This window comes from Chiloscyllium plagiosum, chromosome 23, assembly GCF_004010195.1.
Source record: "Chiloscyllium plagiosum isolate BGI_BamShark_2017 chromosome 23, ASM401019v2, whole genome shotgun sequence".
Taxonomy (NCBI): Eukaryota; Metazoa; Chordata; class Chondrichthyes; order Orectolobiformes; family Hemiscylliidae; genus Chiloscyllium; species Chiloscyllium plagiosum.
The window spans coordinates 2,324,677-2,348,068 of record NC_057732.1 but is presented as its reverse complement, the minus strand read 5'-3'; the positions used below and the strand labels follow the sequence as shown (position 1 = coordinate 2,348,068).

The window sequence follows — 23,392 nt, the reverse complement described above, 5'->3', positions numbered from 1 at the left end:
AATGCAAAGAGAATACTTATCACTGTTATACTTAATTTACAGCATAAATACTCGGACATCATGGTAGATGAGATATATAATTTTTGCTGGTTTATCAAGAATGCCAGTTGAAACAATGCTGCTTATAAGAAAGTTTGAAGTACTTGCTGGTTTCACTCATAAATGGTATGGCCCTATTGTACTGGAATGTGAGAAAGGAAGACGAGAGAGCAAGAAAAGCTACAAAGGGAAAAAGGAGAGGACAGGTCACTATCTACATGAAATACTCTTATTCATTCAAAAACAAAGCTGTTGAATTTTGAATCTAATTATCTCAAGAGGTAGAAGAGGTCAATTCTAAAGGCTAATTCTTGTGAGAGACAGACTTGAATTTCATGGTCACTGCTGATTTCAAGAAATGTTACCCACAAAGATCTCTACGGTGCAGATTTTCCTCTTTTCCATTTCAATTTGGTACCATGTCTTGGGACAGCTACATGTCCAACAGTGATATCATTGACTGCTAATGGTGTTCAATTACACTGACAGATTCTCTAATTGCAAACCAGCAAGTATTGAATTATATCACTATTAAACTACTAAAATAAATTACTGGAATGTATACAAACAATTAAAATAGAATCTGAAATATCATTTATAAAATAGACTTGAAGGTGGAATCTAAAATATCAGAAGTATTAATTTTCTTTCTTTAACTTGAATATTTTCTCATTTTACACAATCATTAAGTTTTTCAGAGCTGGTGAGGCTTCAAGCAATTAATTTAGCATGCCATTAAAAATCTACTTTAGATACATTTACCAAGACTAACTTTTCAAGGTTTCTAACGGTGACACCAATAATTTAAAAGAATAAACTCTAGCTAGTTCAGTGACTTCTACTCAACTGCAGATATGAGAAGTGTGTTCTTGTGCAGAATAGAATCAATGACAAAAACACCTGCACTTTCACTAATTTCAGCTTTGTCTAGACTGGAAAGAGTAGCTTGCAATCAAGCCACAGCGAAGCATACTGGGAGGGGTGGCCTGCAGTTAACACTGCAATGATGTATGCTGGGAAGGGTGGCCTGCTGTCAGCATTGCAGTGAGGAAGAGTGGCCTGCAGTGAGGCAGTCTGGGAAGCATGGCATACAGTCAGCATCACAGTGACACAGACCGAGAAGAATGGACTGCAGTAAACATTGCAAGACACACACTGGGAAGTGGCCCACAGTCAGCTTCGCAGTGTAGCAGATTAGCAATTTTGGGTCAGTCAGCATTGTAGTGAAGCAGGCTGGGAAGAGTAGCATACAGTCAGCATTTCAGGGAAGTAGAGTGTCCAGAGTCAGCATCGCAGCAAAGCAGACTGGGAAGAGTAGTTCACAGTCAGCATTGCAGTGAAGCAGAGTGGGAAGAGTAGCCCACAGTCAGCACTGCAGCGAAGCAGACTAGGATAGGTAGCCCACAGTCAACATCGCAGTAAAACAGATTGGAAAGACTGGCCTACTGTCAGTTATTGTTGAAAAAGGCAGAATGCAACACAGCAAGTCCATAAGTTAATTGGCTGTATCATAAAGGGAGGATTTGAAGGCGGTATGGTTAAAACAAACATCAGATGTGACACAGATGCTTGTTTGTCAGGAATGAGTATCTGTTAATTGGTCGAAGAAAATTCTATTCTTAAGTTTTAACATAGTATGCACATTCGTGGTAAAAGTAATATAACACATAGAAAGCAACATAAATAAGTGATTATAACTAAATGATTAATTAAATCTCATTAAGAATGGCAGTACAGATGATATGTCAAAGCAGCAGTATGTGGGAGCTCAAGGATGCCACTGTGATCCAGGGCAAACATACCTGCAGCAAGTGCTTGAAGTGTTTTGAAGCAGCTTTAGCTCAGTTTTATGAACTGGAGGCTGAATTACAGGTACTGAAAAGCATGTGGAGGGGGAAAGTTACCTGGATTCTTTGTACCAGGAGGCAGTCACACCTTTTAGAATGAAGTGGTCTGATGTGGTCAGCTAATGAGGGTATGACTGTTAGTGAAGCAGGTATAGGAACCCAGAGGATCGTTGCAACTAACCAACAAGTTTTAAGTTCTCTCAAATTTTCTGAATGAGAGTGAGGACTGTGGAATGGATAGAGCTAAATAACTGTATAACATGGTACAAGAAGCCATTCAAGTGAAAGGAGTCAAAATGACCACAGTGGTATTAAGGGACAGCATAGTCAGGGAGAATGACTGTTCTCTGTAGCAAAGAGCGACAGTCCAGATGGTTGTATTGTTTGCCTGGTGTCGGGACTTAGGAATATGTTATCTGGACCGGAAATGATCTTGCATTGGAAAGGAGAGAATCTGGTTATGGTGGTCCATATAAACACCAATGACATAAGTAGAACTAGGAAAGAGGTTCTGCATTGCTAGTATGAGGAGCCAGATACCAAATTAAGAAGCAGAACCTCAAAGGTAGCAACCTTTGACTTATTTCCAGACCCATGTGCAAATGGGTATAGAGTAAACAAGATTTGAGAGATGAGAGCATGGTTGAAAGGCTTGTGTGGGAGAAGTGGGTTCCAGTTTGCAGGCACCGACACCAACATTGGAGAAAATGGGATCTGTACTGTTGACTTGACTGACATATGAACTGTACTAGAACTGATATACTTGCGAACTGCATAACTGTGAAGCAGAGTGGGTTTTACATTGAATAGTGGGGATAAGGACCCAAATTTGGAAGTTGTGGTGAATCAAAGAATGGCAAAAATGCAACAGAGGAAGGAATTAATGTGGAAAATGATAACTAGACAATGAAAGGAAGGGGCAGAGAACGCACATTTAAGAGCAAATGAGCAGATAAGATTAGAGGTTACAAAAATAATAGAAGGATAAACTCAAAACAAATCAGATGAACTAGTACTATAAATTGAGATAAATAAGTATGATTCAGTGGCCATTACGGAGATGTGGCTGGAGGATGATCTAGATCGGGACTTGAATATTGAAAGAAATCATTCAGGAAGGACAAGGGACTAGGAAAGGTTGGATGAGTGGCTCTTCTAACTAAAGGTAATATTGGCTCAATTTAGGGAGTATACCCAAATTCAGAAAACAGGATAGAAGCAGCCTAGATATAGATGAGAAATGATAAAGGCAAAACACCTTGTAAGGGATGTATTCAAGTCCCACATGGTTGAACAGGATATTAAGGAAGAAAAATGGGAGTAAGTCAAAAAATATAGCAATTATCATGGGGGGATTTTAACCTCCACATGGACTGAAAAAATCAGATAAGAAAGTGTAGTCCAGATAGGGATTCATTGAATGCTTCTGGGACTTCTAAGACCAGCATATTATGGCAATAGTTGAAACTTTATTGCTGGAACAGCACAGCAGGTCAGGCAGCATCCAGGGAATCTCCTGTTCCCTGGATGCTGCCTGACCTGCTGTGCTGTTCCAGCAATAAAGTTTCAACTTTGATCTCCAGCATCTGCAGACCTCACTTTCTCCTCCCATATTATGGCAATAACCAGACTGAAGCCAATACCAAACCTGGTTTTAGCCATTGAGACAGGATTAATTACTGACTTAATTACTTTCACAGTGAAAGTACCCCTGGGCTGCAGCACCCACACTATGTTTGAATTTTACATACAGTTTAAAGGAGAGAAGTGTGGGCTCAACATAATCATTTTGAATTTAAAGAAGGACAATTATGCGGGCATGAAAGCAGAGGTAGCAAAAGTGAACCAGAATTTAGGTCAATAGAGATGCAGATGCAAACATTTTAGGGGATATTCCACAAAGCACAGAATAGATACATTCTAACAAGCAAGAAAAAGACCAGCTATCAGTGATTAATTGAAAAAAACAGTATCAAAGTTGAAAGAAAAACATAATTGTGCAAAGATACATAGCGGATTGGACAGAACACAAAAAAAAGCAAAGAATTACTGAAAATAGAGTATGAGCAAAAGTTAGCCAAAAAATATGAAATAGATAGGAAAGGTTTCTTCAGTTATTTAAAACTGAAAAAAATTCACAAAGTAAATACTGGTTCTACAGAAAATGAGTCAAAGAAACTAGCAATGGAAGATAAAGAGTTGGGAGATGAATTGAACGATATTTTGTGCTGGTCATCACCAGAAATGATGCAAGTAGCATCCCAGAAACAGCTGTAAGTCAGGAATTGAAATGGTGAGAGGAACAAGAAAATTACAATTATGAAGGAAGTAGTTCTCAGTAAATTGCAGCAACTGTGAGTTGACAAGTCCCCATATCCTGATGGATGTCATTCTCAGATCTTACAAGTAACAGTTAGATAGTTGCAAGAAGCAGGAAACTATAGGCCAGTTAGTTTAACATCTGTTAGAGGGAAAATTCCAGATGCTGTTATTTACGTGCTATTGTTAAAGATGTTATAAGAGGACACGGATAAGCGGAAGGTAATAAGGCAGAGCCAATTTGGTTTTGTCAAAGGGAAGTCACGTTTGACTAATTTATTGGAGGTTTTTGAAGAAGTAACTTATGCTATACATAAAGGGGAACCAGTGGATTGATTATACTTAGATATCCATAAGGCATTTGAAAATATTCCACATCAAAGGTTACTATGGAATACAAAAGCTCAACGTTTGGGGGGTAATGTATTGGCATAATAAGAAGCAGAGAGTAGGAATAAACAGATGTTTTTCAGACTGGCAGGACACTTGGTGGTGACTCAGAGAGGTTGGTGCAGGACTTAGCTCTGTAACTCTTTAGATGAAGGGACCAAAGGTATGGATGCTAAATTTGCTGATGAAACAAAGATAGGTAGGAACTTGAATTGTAAAAAGGAATCTATAAAGGGATATAGATAGGTTGAGTGGGAAAAATCTGGCAAATGGAGTACAATATGAGAAAGTGTGAAATCGTCAATTTTGGCAGAAAGAATGAAAACAAGCATTTTATCTAAATTGTGAAAGGTTGCAGAGAGATCTGGGTGCCTTAGCACACGAATTTCAGAAGATTTATTTTGCAGGTAAAACAAGTAATCAGGAAAGCTAACAGTACTGATCACTATACCTACAGAAGGATGTTAATGCATTGAAAGCAGTTCAGAGAAGATTTACTAGACAAACATCTGGAATGGTTGGTTTGCCTTATGAGGAAAGGCTAGAGGCTGGGCCTGTATGGAGGTTAGAAAAGTTAAGAGGTGACTTAGCCAGGTGGATGTCAAAAGAATGTTTTCCTCTTTTGGGAGAATCTCGAACCAGGGTTATAGTTTAAAAATAATCACCCATTCAAGACAGGAGGAGGCAATTTTTTTTCTCTCAGAGGCTTGAGCATCTTTGTAATTCCCTTCAAGGTAGTGGATGCAGTATATTTAACTATTTTTGAGGTAGAGATAGATAGATTCATGATTACCAAGGGGATTAAAGAATATTAGGATTTGCATAAACGTAGAGTTGAGGTTAAAATCAGATCAGCCATGATCTTATTGAATGGTGCAACAGGCTCAAAGGACGGAGTGACCAACTCTTGTTCCTTGTTCGTATGATTGTATGTCAAAGTGTATCAGTTTCATAGTGCCAGGACTCTCTGGAGCAGTACACTAACAGTAAAGCCCCCCTCTTCTGCAGAATTATCACAAAAATTAAAGATTTTAAAAAGTACACAGAATTCCTTAATTTACCTGTCTTTTAAACTCTCGCCAGAAAGCATGGACCAGACTTCTGTATTTAAGTTATGATTTTAAGTAAACAATTCTGAACAGTCAGTATATAACTCTGATCCTTTATAAACTCCCCTTTTATACACACACACACACGGGGAAAATTATTGAGTTATGGACAGAGGGAAATAAACTGGAAAAGGAGTTCAGTGATTCTTGTTCATAAGGATTACTGAAATAATTCTAATGATCTTTATACTGGTCAGATGTTGATTTTCAGTCATCCTCCTCTGGATATTTCCTCTGTGCAGGAGGCACAAGGTGGCTGGCTGGCTCACTTAGAAAAAATGTCTAGCTTAGTAGTTACAAATCACAGCACACAGCAACTGCAGAACAGAGGAGAAAGTGCTTTCCGCAGGTTTAAAGTGACTTAGTGAAGGAAACAAAGAGCGTGAGTGAGAGAGAGATATTAAGACGATGAAGGCCTGAAGGCTTTTGTGTATCTTGTTCACAGCCCCAAATCGTTAGCTATTGGAGAATCAATCATATAACTGTTGTCAGGCTGAAAGCCTTTGTGATTGGTAACTGGTTACTAATCCAATCTGTTACTTGTTGCTAAAGGTCTATTTGTAGACAGCCCTTAAGTTCCAGTTAATCTGCAGCTACTGGAGTAACCCACTGCTGTCCAAACAGTGTTAATAATGCTTCTTGCTTTTAAACTCTGCTGTAATCTGGTTCTTTTAGTATACTGTCAGATCCTGGCTAAAATTCCCTTAAACAGTTTCAGACAGAATACCTCAATCATTAAACTTATGGGTAAAGAGGGTTGAACTGGCTCCACTTCTTTATTCATTCACCCCGTTGTGGATAGGTTCTCCCAGAACCAAATGAAGTTATGTTTGAAAAGGAACAAATGTTAACTCAAAATTGCCCAGTTTAACAGTGAGTTTATTAATCATTAAAAGTGAGAAGAATTAATAACACAAATAGCTAGCGACTAAAAGTAAGAAGTGAGTTTGAAAAGATAAAAATAAAAAAACTCTGAACTGTTCACAAAGAGCGGACAATCAAATGGTATGCTGTTGCAGTGCAGAATACCGGTGTGGCATTGACTTGATTGTTGAACAGTCAATACCAAGATTTTTATTTTTGCAGGTTGGTTGTGATCTGTTGTTTTGATTCCTTTTCGATTCCAGCATTCAAGGTGAATGTGAGACCTTTGGTTGTCTTTTTTCCTCTAATCTGGCTTGCTCGCCAGCTGGCTTCTAGCAGACAGAGGTAGAAAGCCATGACCTGCAAGGAAGGGGTGACTAAGGATAAGCACATTAATGCTTGAATCTAGGCTAGTACACTTGGGTACCATGGTCCCATTAGAATCTCACTACACAAACAGATGTGAGAACCTCAATCTCACTAGAAAACTTCAACAGAATTTAAACGTTTTTAAATCCATCTCAAAGAAAAGAACACAATAATGGTTCTGAAGTTTGGGGCATTATCCACAATGAGTTACTGTTGAGCAAGGGATTGTCAACTTCACATTATCTTTATGATCACAGTCCAGTCTGTTTTGACTGGCGTCTTCCCTCTTTGAAGAGTTGTTATTTGAAGTTCCCTTCATATCTTTATGCATGACATTCCATGGGTGTGTCTCTCTCCAGACAGCCACCTGATCTGCATTTTCTTTTTGATGTATTCACTTTCTTTTAAAAAGCACATTTTGGAATTACAAATTGAAAACATCCATTGTATTTAGGCATTTACCTATGGTCACGACAAAAGTAACAGAAATACCTCTCAGGGATCTAGGTAGGATGGTATGGTAGAAGAGACGAAGAGGAGGAGTAGATTAAGGAGAGATTTATCTGGCCTCTCACATGTCTTTAGTGGGAGTTGATGAAAGTTAAAGCCGAGGTGAATCTTTAAACAAACATGCAGAGAAAATACAAGTGGCGAGCAAGTAGCTCAAATGGAAGAGAATACACCAGGAAGGTGAATGGGAAGTGGTACAGTGATACAGTAGGAAATTAATGAAGGCAACGTATTATGGGACAGATAACTTCCCCCCTCCCCCATAGTTCCCATTCCAGTTGAGTTCCATAGTTCCTTGCTTTTGCATGTTAAATCACACATCTCTCACCTGAAATAAAAAGAGCAGGGGAGAGAGACAGACAGTACCAGAAGAGAATGCAGACAGCGCAAACAAGCAAAATCTCTGTCTGTATGCAATTTTTGTTATCTATTAAATGTGGGTATAGGAATTTATAAAGTGGAAACAGATTCAGAATTTAAAAAACTAAATATAAGGACAGAATGCTCAACCTTAAAATAAAGATCTGATTTTGTTTTGTGTGACGTGTTCAAATGATCTTTTACCCTCCAAACAAAATTTTAACTGGAATCTACTTGTAACAGTATTGAAAATTGATTACTGCATATTATTAAACAATGAATGATTTACCATCAGGTAGAGTGTGTGCTCTTGTTCCAAGGCTTTTAAAGTAAAGATGCTTCATACCATCTTCAGCAGAAATTCTCTTCTTGGCCTGGTACTGTAAAGTAGATAAGATACCTCTGAGATCAAAGTAACTTTTCTTTGTCATTAAAAAACTATAACGAAAGTCATTAGCAACATTTCAATTTTACAACTTACTTGTAAAAAACTGGATAACAGATCAATTCCATCTGTGTCCAACCTATAAGAAAATGCAAGTTAAAAGCTGAAGGGAGTTACATAGCACACATCTGTTCTTATAGCGTTTATCTTTTGTGCATCTTGCCAGGGTTTAAGCAAAGAGACAGTTTCATTTATGCAAGTATAACAAATGGAGTAACTTCACAAGACACGCACACGTTATCCAGACATGAATTCTATCAATTTTAATCCATTTAAGGAGACAATCAAATGTTGATTTTTAAAAAAAAGCCCAGAGGAAGATAAAGCTCTGTACAATTACATGTAAATCCCTTTAAGGCAATGAAATATATTTATCCAAGTCTTACAATATGTTTCCAGTCTGACCACAGCTGATGAATCCCTGCTCCCACCAGCACAAAATCTTTTTAATATTCAATTCACACAGATCTTTCTTGTTTTAAAAGAGCCAATTGACAAAATATTAATGACTTCAGCTTAGAATCAGTTCTGTGTACTCTCAACATTGTGAGAAAAATAATTCCTGGTCACTAATCTCTCGAACATTTTTTTTGCATTAAATCAAGTTTTCCATCAGTACTCAGTTAGATAAATTAACTAGATAATTATGATGTTTCGCAACTTTGAGAAAATGACTTATAAATGTCAACCTAATAACTTCATACAGAGGACACTTAATCCCTTTTTAAAGGTTTTACCAACAAACTACACAAAGTTATCATCTTGCCACAATACTAATTGTCATTCTCTATTTATCCAATTTGACAGTAGGTTCCTCTCTACTTAAAACCTTTAATAGAAACCTCTGTATCGTATGTACATATTTGAGTTTTCCTTGTCCAAATACAATTGTACTGCATTTATCCACTTAAAGAAACTCTGCTACACATGGTCATTTCCCCTCATAGTACATCAAAATTGGCCTCTGACTCACTTATTTGTAAATTCCCAATTACCTACACCTTTTGCAGATCACACATTTTCTGTCCATAGCTTTCATTACTTAACTCAAAACTGATTGCTTACTTAAACTGACCCAATTAGTCAATGCAATTGACTACCAGTACCTTGGTGCATGATTTATTATAAGCTGTGGCTTATACTTAGGGAAGTTGTAAGCCTTAAATTCCGCATTTGAAGATATGCCTGGCCATGTCTCCTCTGTAGGTGTTCCTGTTTTGAATAAAATCCATTAGTATAATGCAGAAAATCACAGAAAATACAGACATGATCTTAAGATTTCCTCGGTTTTTCATTTTGTTTTGTAAGCCTGTGCTCAACAAAATGATTGAAGTCACCGCATGGAAATGGCGTATTGTTTAAACAAAATTTGAACTGCACATGAAAACAGAAATAGTCATCTACCCACAAGTGAGAATTATCTGAGAAAAACCTTTTAAAAAAAAAATCAAGCATCACCTAGTCAATTTACACTCTTTTGTGTGGTTTGTTCTGAATTGGTAACATTATGTATGATAAAAATCATTTATTAACTGACAGAATTTGTCTGTAAAGGTAGGTGGAATTGCTCTCCATGAAGAAGAGAAGGATGAGGGAAGATCTTATAGTAATGCACAATTTAGAGACAGTAGATAAAGAAAAGTTGTTCCCTTTAGTAGATGATAAAAGGATTATGGGACTCCGATTTACAGTTCTGGGCAATGGATAAAAAGGATACAAAGAAGAACACATGTCCAGTGAGAATGATCTGAAACTCACTGGCTAGGAGACTGGTAGAAGTAGAGACAAAGAAAACTTGATGGGTACTTGAGGGAAATTAGCTTGCAAGGTTCCAAAAATAGAGCAGGGTGAACATGACTGACGAGATGGCTTTAAAGAGCTGGCATGTACTGACTGGGTCAAATGGCCTTCTCTGTTGCCATAATGATTCTAGAATTCCATACAGGGAAAAAAAAAGTCTGCTTAGGAATACAAAGACATTTAGGTACATTTACAATCTAATTTCCAAGTTACCTAGTAGCCTAAAAATCAAGTGCAATTCATCTTCAACAGTGGAACCAGGAAACAAAGGTCTTCCTGATGCCATCTCATAGAAGATACATCCAACGCCCCTGGAAAAATTGTAAGCACAACATGTTTTAGTTCACACAAGCAAATCTTTCAGAACTTTTTTTGAATTTGAATAAAGTTAAAAATCACACAACACCAGGTACCTGACGAAGGAACAGTGCTCCAAAAGCATGCACCTTCAAATAAACCTGTTGGACTATAACCTGGTGTTGTGTGATTTTTAACTTTGTCCACCCCAGTCCAACACTTGCACCTCCACATCTTGAACTGGAATGTATACATTACACTCTAACAATCACCTTTCTCAAAATTTAAGGTGGGAGGAGCAAGTTTTTAAAAAGAAATGAGGGGCAATTTTTACAGAGAATGAACTTCCAAACGGAATGGTGGATATGGATACAGTTACAATGTTGAAAAGTCATTTGGATAAGTACATGAATAGAAAATGTTTGGAGGGATATGGGCCAAGCGCATATAGATTTAGTTTGGGATTAGATTAGATTAGATTACAGTGTGGAAACAGGCCCTTCGGCCCAACAAGTCCACACCGACCCGCCGAAGCGGAACCCACCCAAACCCCTACATTTACCCCTTACCTAATACTACGGGCAATTTAGTAAGGCCAATTCACCTGACCCTGCACATCTTTTTGGATGGTGGGAGGAAACTGGAGCACCCGGAGGAAACCCACGCAGACACGGGGAGAACGTGCAAACTCCACACAGTCAGTCGCCTGAGGCGGGAATTGAACCCGGGTCTCTGGCGCTGTGAGGCAGCAATGCTAACCACTGTGCCACCGTGCCGCCCATGGTCGGCATGGACGAGTTGGACTGAAAGGTCTGTTTCCATGCTGTACGACTGTATGACTCTAAATTTTCTCAACAATAAGGAAAATTTTTAATAGACAGGCTGACTGTTTAGTGTATTGTTATTCAGTTTCAGCAAAATAGCATTTAGTTTAAAAACTGACTTGCAATGTATTGTGCTTGTTGTCATCAAATCTTTTCTTGCTCCGGCATCACCTTAAATCAGTAATTTTGCTAATTTGGAACAAGGTCTACAAGACTTAGAAATGATGTTTCCTCTCCTTATTTGATGTCTTTTTACTTTGTTGCATTGTTAATATTTAGTGTTTATATTTCTGTTAACACATTAAGAATTTTCTTAGTGGGTAAAGATGCAACTTTGGTGTCGAACTGGTTTCAAACAGTTTAGTCTTTTATCTTGCTATACTTCTGCACTTCACATATTAACTTACAAGTAATGCATGAGGAAAACGGATGCCCAATATTCCTGCTGTATGTTTTGGACCATTCACAGTAGCTGTCAAGTCAATTTATATTTACAACTGGGCTTAGATGGGAGCCAAAGCATCGTGCGCTGTTCTGGAATCTACATTATAAGTATGCAGTTGCACTGGAGAGAGTGTGAAGAACATATTTACCAGGATGTTGCCTGGACTTAAAAATTTTAGTTATGAAGAGAAATTGGATACAATGTAGTCATTTTCCTTAGAACAGAGGAGACTGAGGGGGGGGATCTGGATTTGGGGAAATGCATAAAATTATGAGGGGGATAGGCAGGATAGGAAGAAATGTTTCCCCTTGGCGTAGGGATCAATGATTGGAGGCACAGATTTAAGGTAGATAAAGGAGGTTTAGAGGGAATGTGAGGAAAAACATTTTCACCTGGTGGGTGATAAGAATTGAGAACTCACTGCCAATAACGATGGGAGAGGCAGAAACCCTCATAACATTTAACTCATATTTGGATGTACATCAATTATGCAAGGCCATGGACAAAGTGCTGGAAAACGCATTCAGAATTTATGTCATTGCTTTTTGACCAGCACAGAGTCTACAGGCCAAGGGGCCTTTTCTGTGTTGTAGACCTGTATGACGGTGATTGTATTTAATCACGTTCAGGAAATTCCTGAAAAAGATATAATAGATTTTTTGCTCTTCATTATTACAGAAAACTATTTATTTTATATCATGCAACGAGAAGTCACTCATTACTGGAATGACAATGATGCAAGTGAAAGGTCTGATATTTTTGATCTGTGCGACTATCAATACAGCCTGAAGAACCAGAGAGTAAGATCTTTGGATAAAGTGACAAGCGAAGGATGGAACAGTTTGTGGGGGAGGGCTCCCTTTTTCAGCAAGTTTAGGTGGTGATGGAGCTCTTAATGATCCAGATGAACTGAGGATGACATAGAAGCTAGTCTAAGGCCTCATGAATTTGAGCATTATATTGTGCACTACAAGATTATACTAGCTGTGCAGTTCTATTACAATCAGTCTTCTATGGTGGGGAGCAATTAAACAACTCAATGGAGGAGCCTCCCCACCCATAATGACAGGAGAGGCTCAGTGTAAAAGGTACAGCTGAAACATTTGTAATAATCTTCTTTCCGAAATGCCGAGTGGATGATGCATCTCGACTCCCTCCACTGAGGATTTAAAATTTGAATTTAGGTTGTTGTCAGAAGCACCAAATATATGTAGGTTTTTATTAACCACAAAATGGCTTTTCAATTTAAAATAACACAACAAAATGGCTTCAAGTTATGATTTGACACTGTGAACCTGTACTACTGCTTTGCTGAGTTAGCTGAATTAGAAGATAAAGACAATGGAGTTTCCATAAAATGAATCATAAGACATTAACTGACCACTCAAACTAACCTTGAACTGCCAGCATGAGATGATGATCTACATAAGACAAGAACTATTTCCCAGGAAATATCATTGGATTAACTCAGGCCCGACTCAGGCGACTGACTGTGTGGAGTTTGCACGTTCTCCCCGTGTCTGCGTGGGTTTCCTCCGGGTGCTCCGGTTTCCTCCCACAGTCCAAAGATGTGCAGGTCAGGTGAATTGGCTATGCTAAATTGCCCGTAGTGTTAGGTAAAGGAGTAAATGTAGGGGAATGGGTGGGTTGCGCTTCGGCGGGACGGTGTGGACTTGTTGGGCCGAAGGGCCTGTTTCCACACTGTAAGTAATCTAATCTAATCTAATCTAACCTGCTGTCAATCATGTCACCTTATTACATTTGATTGGTCTTTTCTTGTAATTAAGGCTGTGCTGTCTCTTTTAAAACCTATAAATAATGTTTAATTATTGAATGTACTAACGCAATTTTGCCATGGAACACTGAAACTTTAACCTCTGTGTACTGGACAAAACTGCACCAGGCTGCCTTATTTTATTAAACTTGTGACCTTGCTTTATACAGATCGCATTCCTATTGTTTCTTTTGACCGATTCCAAAACTGAGAGGTCCCTGCTAGGATCTAGATCTTCATTTGGTGCTGTGACTCGTATTCGGCACGGACAGATTGTGGACAGCGGTGTAAGAGCCTAGAGTCCTTCACTATTGAGTGTTGAGGAATTTGGCTGGCCAGACGTGAGTATTTTATATGTGTTTGGTTTTCCTCTCATTCAAGCGGTGTCCGACCTGACCCCTTGCTGTCTGTTTTCTGGTCCAGCCCGAAAGGATCGGTCTTAGCAAGGACAGAGTCAGGGGGACCGTATATATATATATAAAAAAAAGAAGGGGGCGGGGTAGAATAAGTGAAGTTGAGACCTTTTTATATTCATGGTTGGCAATTTCCAGGGTTGTTGAACTCAGAGCTTTTTTATTTTGATGGTTGGCAATTTCTGGAGTTGTTGAACTCTGACATTTGAACCCTCTGATTTTTTAAAAAATCTAGTGAATGAAGTAGATCCACTTAAAAAAGGAGAGAGAAGATTTTCTTAATTCTCAGAATTATAATGAAAGTTTTGATGATTTGTAAAATTAGTAAGGGTTTTTGGAAATTGTATTCTTACAGTGTGGAAACAGGTCCTTCGGCCCAACAAGTCCACACTGACCCGCCGAAACGCAATGCTCCCAGACCCATTCCCCTACATTTATCCCTTCACCTAACACTACGGGCAATTTAGCATGGCCAATTCACCTAATCTGCACATTTTTGGATTGTGGGAAGAAACCGGAGCACCCGGAGGAAACCCACGCAGACACGGGGAGAACGTGCAAACTCCACACAGAGTCGCCTGACGGGGGAATTGAACCCGGGTCTCTGGCGCTGTGAGGCAGCAGTGCTAACCACTGTGCCACCGTGTCACCCATTGGTGAATAAAAAAAAAATTGAGTCTGTACTATAAAAGGGAAGTGGTTTTAAAATGGGTAATTATATAGATGAAATGGAAGATCCATCTTCAATGTTAGTGAAAATGTGAGAGATTTCTGGAAAAATCTGAAGCTTTTTGAAAACTTTCTGGCGCCTTAAATAAAGCATTAGGTGATGAACAGTGGCCACTAGGTGGCCCTAAAACTATTCAATTGGTTAAATCAGCCCAACAACTGATTTGGCAAAAAAACATGGGATCAAGAACGAAAGAACTAATTGGACTGTAGCGACAATTTTGTGATGAGTGCCACAAAGAATCAACGTTATGTTCCTGGCAGGATACTGCCACTAAATTGGGGATTGAATAAACTGATGGTACCATGAAATCTGTCGAGCACCTCAAATACAAATGTGCTTGAGTTAACGTCAACAGAAACAAAAGGAAAAGTCACTAGTGGCTGGTAAGCAAACAGAACTGTGCAGTTCGATGGTTAGTTTTGGTTTAAACGCGTGAGACAATGAAAATTCGGATTTAGATGAATGGTGTTATTATTTGATGCCCCATCTTCCATACAGATTGCTCAGTCTTCAGGATATACAACTGTTTCACCTAATTCTCAAACTTCTGTTGTTTCCCCTCTGTCTACTTCCGTGTTTTCCCAGCCCAATCTTGATTTTGCAAATGTTGCTTCTTCTAATTCTCAGACTGCTGTTAGCTCGGTAGCTGCTGCACAATCCAAATCGTATGCTGCTGTCGTGGGCCCTTCTGCACACTTGCCCAGGATACTGATCCCGTTGCTTATAGCACTCGCAGTCAGCGAAAATTAAAACTGATTCTCTAATAAGCACCTCATTCAGCGATTTGAAACTCCTTCGAGTCCCTCTTCTGAGGGCACAGAAGACAAAACACATGTATTAGGAATGTTCCCTGTGGGGAAACTATCGAAACCACAAGCTGCTGTTGCTGATCAAAACCCTACTCTCCGTATATATTGTCCTTGGAAGCCCCACGAAATTATGTCTATCCTCAGTAATGCACCGGACCGCCACAAGGTACCTCAGTAATTCGTCGATTTCCTAAATACCACAATTAAAGTTTATGACGGTAATGTTAAGGACCTTTGGGCCCTTCTTCAACAAGTCCCTACCCACTCTGAATATGCTTGCTTTACTGAACGCATTAATCACAATAATTTTACTCCTTTCATTGATGCTGTAAACCAGGAACAACAGCGACAAGATGATATTCTTGCTACTGCATCTGCTATATTAGCAAAGCTTATTGACCTTGCTCGTATCCTCAAACTTCGCCCGAAAATAAGGAGTCTGCTGAGGACTTCCTGGAATGTTTTAGAGAATGTTATGAATCTTATTCCAGAAATCAAAATTGAAATTTCAATGCAGCCAATGCTCAATACAACTATATTATTAAACTGCTTGCTGTCTTCTGTAGCCATAGCAATCAAGACAAATGACTTGCAATGGGTTGAAGCCACTCCTAATCAACTCCATTGTTCTATTAGGGTTTTATGGAAACAACAAAGTCAAGAAAAACCTCCCATCCCGTAAAATCGGAATTTGTAGTCCGGGAGGAGTCTTCTAAACAACTACTTGTGCGTAGTAATAGTGGTTCTGCACCCAGTTGAAACAACAGTCGTGAGCATGGCTGAGGGGCTCCTCCTCCTCCTGAGAGTATGTCTTTGGGCTGTTTTAATTGTAACAGTCCACAGCATTGGGCCAGTGACTGCCAGATCCGAAGCTGCTTTATTTGTGGCAGCGCTTACTATTGGGGCACTGCTTGCCCTAGAGAGGCAACAAAGGAAGATCCAGGAAACAATTGTGGAAATCACCCTCAGACCTGTGATAATTGTGGAAAACCTTCTGATAATAAGCACCTTTCAATACAGCAGGAAGAGGAGGACAGATTACCAATTTTTCCCAAAATAATCCTTTATCTTAATGACTAAATAATGTTTCTCTACAGTTTCTATCTTTCAAACAGGAACCCACAGTCTTACTTAAAGTTAACAACTTTTCTAATTGACACAGGGGCTTCAATGTCTTCTGCGAAATCTGACATAAATCTGCCAATTTCTAAACAGACGAAGAATTTATCTGGTCTCCAGGAGAAAGCCACAGATGTCCACTTTCTGATCCAGTCCCCGTCTATTTCCAAGGCTATTCCCTATTTCATGGCTTTGTGATTACAACCAACTTATCATGTAACCTGACGGGTCGAGATCTGCTGTGTGCCTTTCAAGTTAAACTTGCATGTTCCCTTGATGGTGTCCAACTTGATTCTGATTCATCTGAACGCCAGCTGGTATGTGTCCACTAAACCACGATGATCTTGACCCTCAAGTTTCTGGAGGTCACATTATTCTTGCTTATGATTGAACAGGCCAAAATAAATTTCTTGAAAACTTCTTTGCAGATTTAGTTGGAACTAAATGGATTGTACAGATTTTGGCTTGTGTCACTGGTCTAGAAGGCAAGGCAGGTTTTGTTGAAATACCTTCTCACCCGTGGAAGCAAGGGGACTCCTCAGCCCCTCACATCACTCGGAAAGTAAATCTGCCTCATCATGCTAAGGAACTGGCCCCTATGGTCCACTGTGCAATTACCAAGGCTGACTCACATTGTTACTTGCTGCAGGCATTTCAAGAAGACATGACTATTCTCTATTATCCAACTCCTACCTCCTGCAATGCCACACTCCAGCACCATGAGAGTTGGGACAAACTTGATTTGGTCAAACCTGATGTATGGGCTGAAACATCCTCTCATGTTGGACTTACAAATTGTCAACCCATTCAAGGTGCTTTAAAACCAATTGTTGATCTGCCATTCATTCGCCAGTACCCACTAAAACAACAGGCAATCCCAAGTCTTATTTCTTTAATTGATAACGTTCTCCATCAAGGCATCTTAGTCCCATGCCAATCGCCTTGTAACACTCCAATTATGGCTGAACCAAAGCCTGGCAAGCCAGATCAATATAGGTTCGTTCAAGATTTAAAAGCTATTAACGCCATTGTCCAGCCATTTCTTGTCTTGATTTCAAACCCAGCTCATATCTTATCCACCATACTATCAGATTCTAAATTTTTTGCTGTTGTTGACCTTCAATGTCTTTTTCTCTTTGCCTCTTCATGAGAACAGCCAGTACCTATTTGCCTTCACCTTTAATGGGCAGCAGCTAACATGGACTCGACTAACCCAAGTCTTCATTCATTCTCCAACTCTTTTCTCTCAGGTCTTACCGGAACCATGTGCTTTTTAACCTTGAGAAGTGGCTCTACACTAGTTCAATACGTAGACAACCTCCTTGTAGCCAGTATTGGTGAAGAATCGAACCACTCTAATGTTGTTCTCCTCAACCACTTGAAATACTTAGGATATGTAGTCTCTCCCCAGAAAGTTTCCATTGCACTATGTCAAGTTCCAAGGCTTTATTATATCTGCTGACTCATGCTCTCTGGAACAGAGCTGCACTACTCCTATTATCAACGTTCCAGCTCCAATCACTGCGAAGCTGGGCATGGTCAACTTCTGCAGACAGTGGATTCCCAACGCGGCTCTCCTCATTAAAAAGTTGACTCCATATTCCTCCTACGAAGGCATGCTTACCCTCTCCTTAGAAGCAAAGCAGGCCTTTGATGAACTAAAGCAAGGTTTGTCACAAGCTCCAGCTCTGGGAAGACCTCTTTATGACAGACCCTTCCTATTGTACTGCATCATTCTGGATGACGATGCCTATTCAGTACTAACTCAACTTCATGGAGATAAACATCGCCCAATTGCCTATTTTTCAACTAAACTTGACCCTGCTGCTTTAGGACATTCCTACTGCACTCAAATTTTAACTGCCATTTATCTCAGTTTACAATCAGCACGGAATCTTACATTACAACAGAAATTGTCATCATTCAGTAGTTGCCCTCTTGGGGAATTTACAAACTCAACATTTGAGTTTGAGGTTTGTCTTCTAAATAATCCTCATTTGACTTTTAAGCATTCTACTACCATTAAACCCTGCTGATTTCTTAGCTCATCCTCTTTTACCCATGTCCACTCCAGAACATGATTATTTTCTCCTCATTAATGCAGACGTCCAAGTTCAGCTAGATCTCTCTGACACTCCAATCTCAAATCCTGATATCAATATATTCACTGATTGTAATTCCTTTATTGACCATACAGGAACTTGTCTTTCAGGCTATGCTATAGTTGATGACTATGGCTTTATCCTGGAATCTGCTGCCTTTGACACCCCCTTTTCAGCCCAGCAAGCTGAATGTTTTGCACTCATCCGTGCTTGCATTCTAGGGACAGGGCTCCGTGCTAACATTTACACTGACTCCCGATATCCTTTTGGGATCGTACATGATTTTGGACAACTCTGGAGTGACAGAGGATTTTTGACATCATCTGGCACTCCCATCTCTCACTGCCAGCTTGTCTCAGACCTTTTGACCATGCTCCTTACTCCCAAAATAGATTTCTGTTATCAAATGTATTGCCCATGGAACTGGCCAATCCCCTGCTGATATTGGTGCTGGTGTGGCTGCAAAACAAGCCGCTCGCAACCATCTTATAATTGTGCCCAAAATGATGAGTCAGACTGAAAGCTCTGACAAAAGTGGGTCTACCTCGGATAAACTAATGCTAACCATTCAAGATGTTGTTACGTGACAGAGGGATGCCTCTGAATCTGAAAGGCAGCTGTGGCCCAAAGCCAACTGTTATTGTAATCCTGTTACTAAACTATAGACCACTCCAGCTGGACAGATTTGTATGTCTGATGAACTTGTTTTCCGGTAGTTGATTGCCTTCATAATGCTACACACTACGCTCAACGTAGTGCTCGCTCAACGTCTGATCTGCTTTTAAACACTTGGTGGCAACCATGCCTCCAGCAGATGGCTCAACATGTAAGTGATGGATGCCTCATCTGCCAAGAACACAATCCGGAGAAAGGTATTCCTTGCCCTATGGGACAGACATCCCTCCCTGAAGGACCTTTTCAAACTCTTCAACTTGATTTCATTTTATTGGAAAAGTGGAAAACTGTAAGTATGTTTTAGTTATTGTTGATGTTTTTTTCTAAATGGGTTGAAGCTTACCTGACTTTCAAAGCTACTGCTAAAACTATTGTAAGTATCCTACTTAAGGAAATTATTCCCCGCTTTGGAATACCCCTTTGTCTGTCTTCTGACAATGGTCCTCATTTTATTGGTGACATAAATGAAGAATTATGCTCTCAACTCGGCATCCACCATCAGCTCCATTGTGCTTATCGCCCACAGGCTGCAGGTCTTGTGGAGCGTTGTAACCAGACTCTGAAAACTAAATTCGCAAAATTAACTTCTGAGACAAGCCTTTCCTGGGTTAAACTACTGCCTCTGGATTTGGTTTCACCTACGCTGCACTCCCGCTGGTAGAACTCATTTATCCCATGCCGAAATAAGTTTATGGCCGAGCCTTTTGCACACCTTGGAATGATGCCCCTGCCCCTGTCCACTTTCACCATATGGCGGACGACATGTCCTCCTATGTCCTCTCCTGAACTAAAGTTTTGCAAGGGCTCCATTCTCGAATATGTGCTGCTTACGAAAAGCTCCTCTTCCTTGAACGAGTTCACACTATTGAGCCAGGCTCCTTCGTCCTCATCACAAATTGGACACGCCGTGGCCTCCAACCTCGATGGGAAGGGCCATTTCAGGTCCTCCTCACCACCCTAACTGCTGTTAAAGTCACTGGGCATTCTGCTTGGGTTCACACCCATCATTGTAAAGTAATTTGAAATGCACCTAAGAAGGGGAAGTAGATGATGGAGATGATGAGAATGAAAGGGAAGATGAAGAAAATGATGAGAATGAATGGGAACTGAGAAAAGAATCGGAACCAGACTATTAGGATACAGCTGCCTTTTCAAATAGTAATTTTCCTTATGTTTTAGATATCCTAACCCTTGCTATAGATATGACTACAAGGATCAGGATCACTTTCACCCTGATATATGGACTTGCCTTAGCCAACGTTAGTACACAAGAAGGGACCATCTATCTGTGTGATCCTGAACAACAAGAGACTGTATACCACCTACGCCAGGATAATGTACTTGTATACCAAGAGACTGACTTCTTTGATGTGTGGAACATTACCCAAGATGATTGTCATAATGGTCAACTACATCAACAAGATTGAACAGTCCATTTACAGAACAAGCTCCAATGGTCTTTACCTTGTCAAGGTGTTATATATCAGTTTGATTTCAGTTGTACTAAGGGCAACCCTGGTAAGCCTTGCCCCCATTCAAATAGACCATGTCGTAAAAGAAAAAAAGGGAGAATATTATCTTTTACTAACAATTTGTTTCTCGAAAGCCATAATAGAATATTTGGAGAGGATGAAGTGGTTTGTTATGCCTTACTTCAGCAAGAGATTCCCTGACCCCTGTAGGAGCACTTTTTCCAACTACTGTTCCCTGTCCAATTACCTGGCAACAAGAATAGAATTCCCCTGTTAAACGTTCAGTCCCCCCGGAGTTTTGTACAGAATGGAAGAATTAAAAGGCTCTACAAAACAGTAAAACTCATCTTTGGCATAAGCAGCTCTTAGTGTTTTTTCCGTGGGAAGATCTTCAGGAGTTATTAGTCATCAAAACCATAATCATCTCATTTGTGGTCTCACCCTCTTGGGTAATGAGGCAACTGCTTCCCTATCAGAAATTAGGGGCATGCTTTCAGAATTGCGCCTATTTACCCAACAAAACCGATATGCCCTCGATTACATACTTGCAAAGGAAGGTGGAGTTTGCGCCATAGTTAAAGGCAAATGTATCACGGGGGTCACTGACCTAATTGAAAACATTACAAAGCATATAGATAACATGCGTACCTTTGTCAGTCAAATGAATGAAGGTGCAGAATGGGGAGATTGGGGTTTTAGCTCATGGTACAATTGATTAATCAATATGGCTATGTATGCTGCTATTGTTTTAGTTGGTCTTTCTGTTGGTATTGCTATTGTTAAGTGCATTATTGCTTAAATATTAGCTTCTATTGACAACATTGATTCCACCCAGAAAATGCTTCTTCTCCACTTAGATGAAGATGAGGAAGTACCATTGCCTGCCCATGGTCCCTCCCTGGAGGAAGAGGAAGTATGGCAGTCTTTGGCTGCCATCGAATTGGATTAATTTGATCCATGCCTTCACATTTATGATGTGGTCATAGAATGACCAAAGTGGGGAGATGAGGATTTAAAACTTGAATTTAGGCTGTTGTCAGCAGCAACAAATATATGTAGGTTTTTATTAACCACAAAATGGCTTTTCAATTTAAAATATCACAACAAAATGGCTTCAAGTTATGATTTGACACTGTGAACCTGTACTACTGCTTTGCTGAGTTAGCTGAATTAGAAGATAAAGTAGGCAATGGAGTTTTCATAAAATGCATCATAAGACATTAACTGACCACTCAAACTAACCTTGAACTGCCGGTTCTTACATAAGACAAGAACTATTTCCCAGGAAATATCATTGGATTAACCTGCTGTCAATCATGTCACCTTACTACATTTGATTGGTCTTTTCTTGTAATTAAGGCTGTGCTGTCTCTTTTAAAAAAAAACTATAAATAATGTTTAATTTTTGAATGTAATTGCGCAATTTTGCCACGGAACACAGAAGCTTTAACCTCTGTGTTACGGGCAAAACGGCGCCAGGCTGCCTTATTTTATTAAACTGGTAACCTTGCTTTATACAGACCGCATTCCTGTTGATTCTTTTGATCAATTGCGAAACCGAGAGTTCCCTGCTGGGATCTAGATCTTCACCAGGAGGTCCACAGTTTCAGACGTCAGTCGTCTGACAAATCAGTTCAGTCAATTTGTTATCAATTAATGGCTGGAGACACTGGATACTGAGAGTCACTAGATACTGCAGTACCAGCAAACACTCATTGGACTTGAAATGTTTCTTTCTCCACAGAGTATTGTGAATCTCTCCAGTACTTACTGTTCATATTTCAGATTTCCAACATTCACAGTATTTGGCTTTTACCTACCTATAGAATTGGCTATTAGTTCCTTCCCAGTTCTGACCCACTTAACATTGGCCTCATATTTAATGAAAAGGTTGTGTTATATTATAGGAAACAGCATTGGAAAAATGTTGCAAATCAGCCTTTTTGCTTAAAATTGCAAAATCTAATGAATACATTTAAACAGAAAACTAAGTGAAAAGGTGTGTTATTATATGGTGTCAAGTTTGGACTTTAATGACCGAAAAAAGGATTTACATTTCAGTTTGGCTCATATCAACACATTCTTTTTCATATGACTGCTTTCACAACCTTTTCACTAAGGAAAACATAGGTCTTAAAAGGTAAAATTTTTACCTTTTTACTTTTAGCTGCATTCTGTAAAGCCCAAGTAGAAAAGTTAAAAAGTAAACCCAATTACAATAAAATGTTTAAGCACACTCTACACAGAGTTCTATACAATTTAGTCATTATAACTATCATGAAGAACAGAACTTGTCATAAGTACTACAGATCTGAAGTCTGAAGAATGTGTTGGAGTTGCAAACTATCATTCCCTAGTTTCAGCTGCATACCTATTTATCCTGCATACACTCATGTTTCCTTTGTTCTCCTTCAGCTCTCTAATTAGCAGTAGCAATTCTTTACTCAAGCAGTTTCCACACCATAACACAACATTGGATTTCTCTCTGATTGATTTGCATTGTAATTGCAATAATTTTTTTGTCTTCTTCATTCTATGATGTAGAACTTTAAAAAGGTTTAGACTGGAAGGTTTGAGCCATAGGGAGAGGCTGAATAGACTGGAGCTTTATTTCCTGGAGCATTGGAGGCGGAGGAGTGACCTTATAGAGTTTATAAAATTATGAGGGGCACGGCTA

The 23,392-nt window shown here is 39.5% G+C and overlaps 1 protein-coding gene across 7 annotated transcripts in view; it reads right to left on the bottom strand.

Moving 5' to 3' along the window:
• The window catches only part of cdk17 (cyclin-dependent kinase 17), a 227,635-nt gene that overhangs the window by 10,766 nt on the left and 193,477 nt on the right, over positions 1–23,392 (bottom strand). For all 7 annotated transcript variants that reach the window (XM_043713285.1, XM_043713286.1, XM_043713284.1 and 4 more), the window contains 4 exons: positions 10,266–10,363; positions 9,359–9,464; positions 8,289–8,331; positions 8,097–8,187 (listed from right to left, as the gene is read on the bottom strand). In XM_043713285.1, the coding sequence (XP_043569220.1) occupies positions 8,097–8,187; positions 8,289–8,331; positions 9,359–9,464; positions 10,266–10,363 (338 nt within the window). The remainder of the gene's footprint in view (positions 1–8,096; positions 8,188–8,288; positions 8,332–9,358; positions 9,465–10,265; positions 10,364–23,392) is intronic.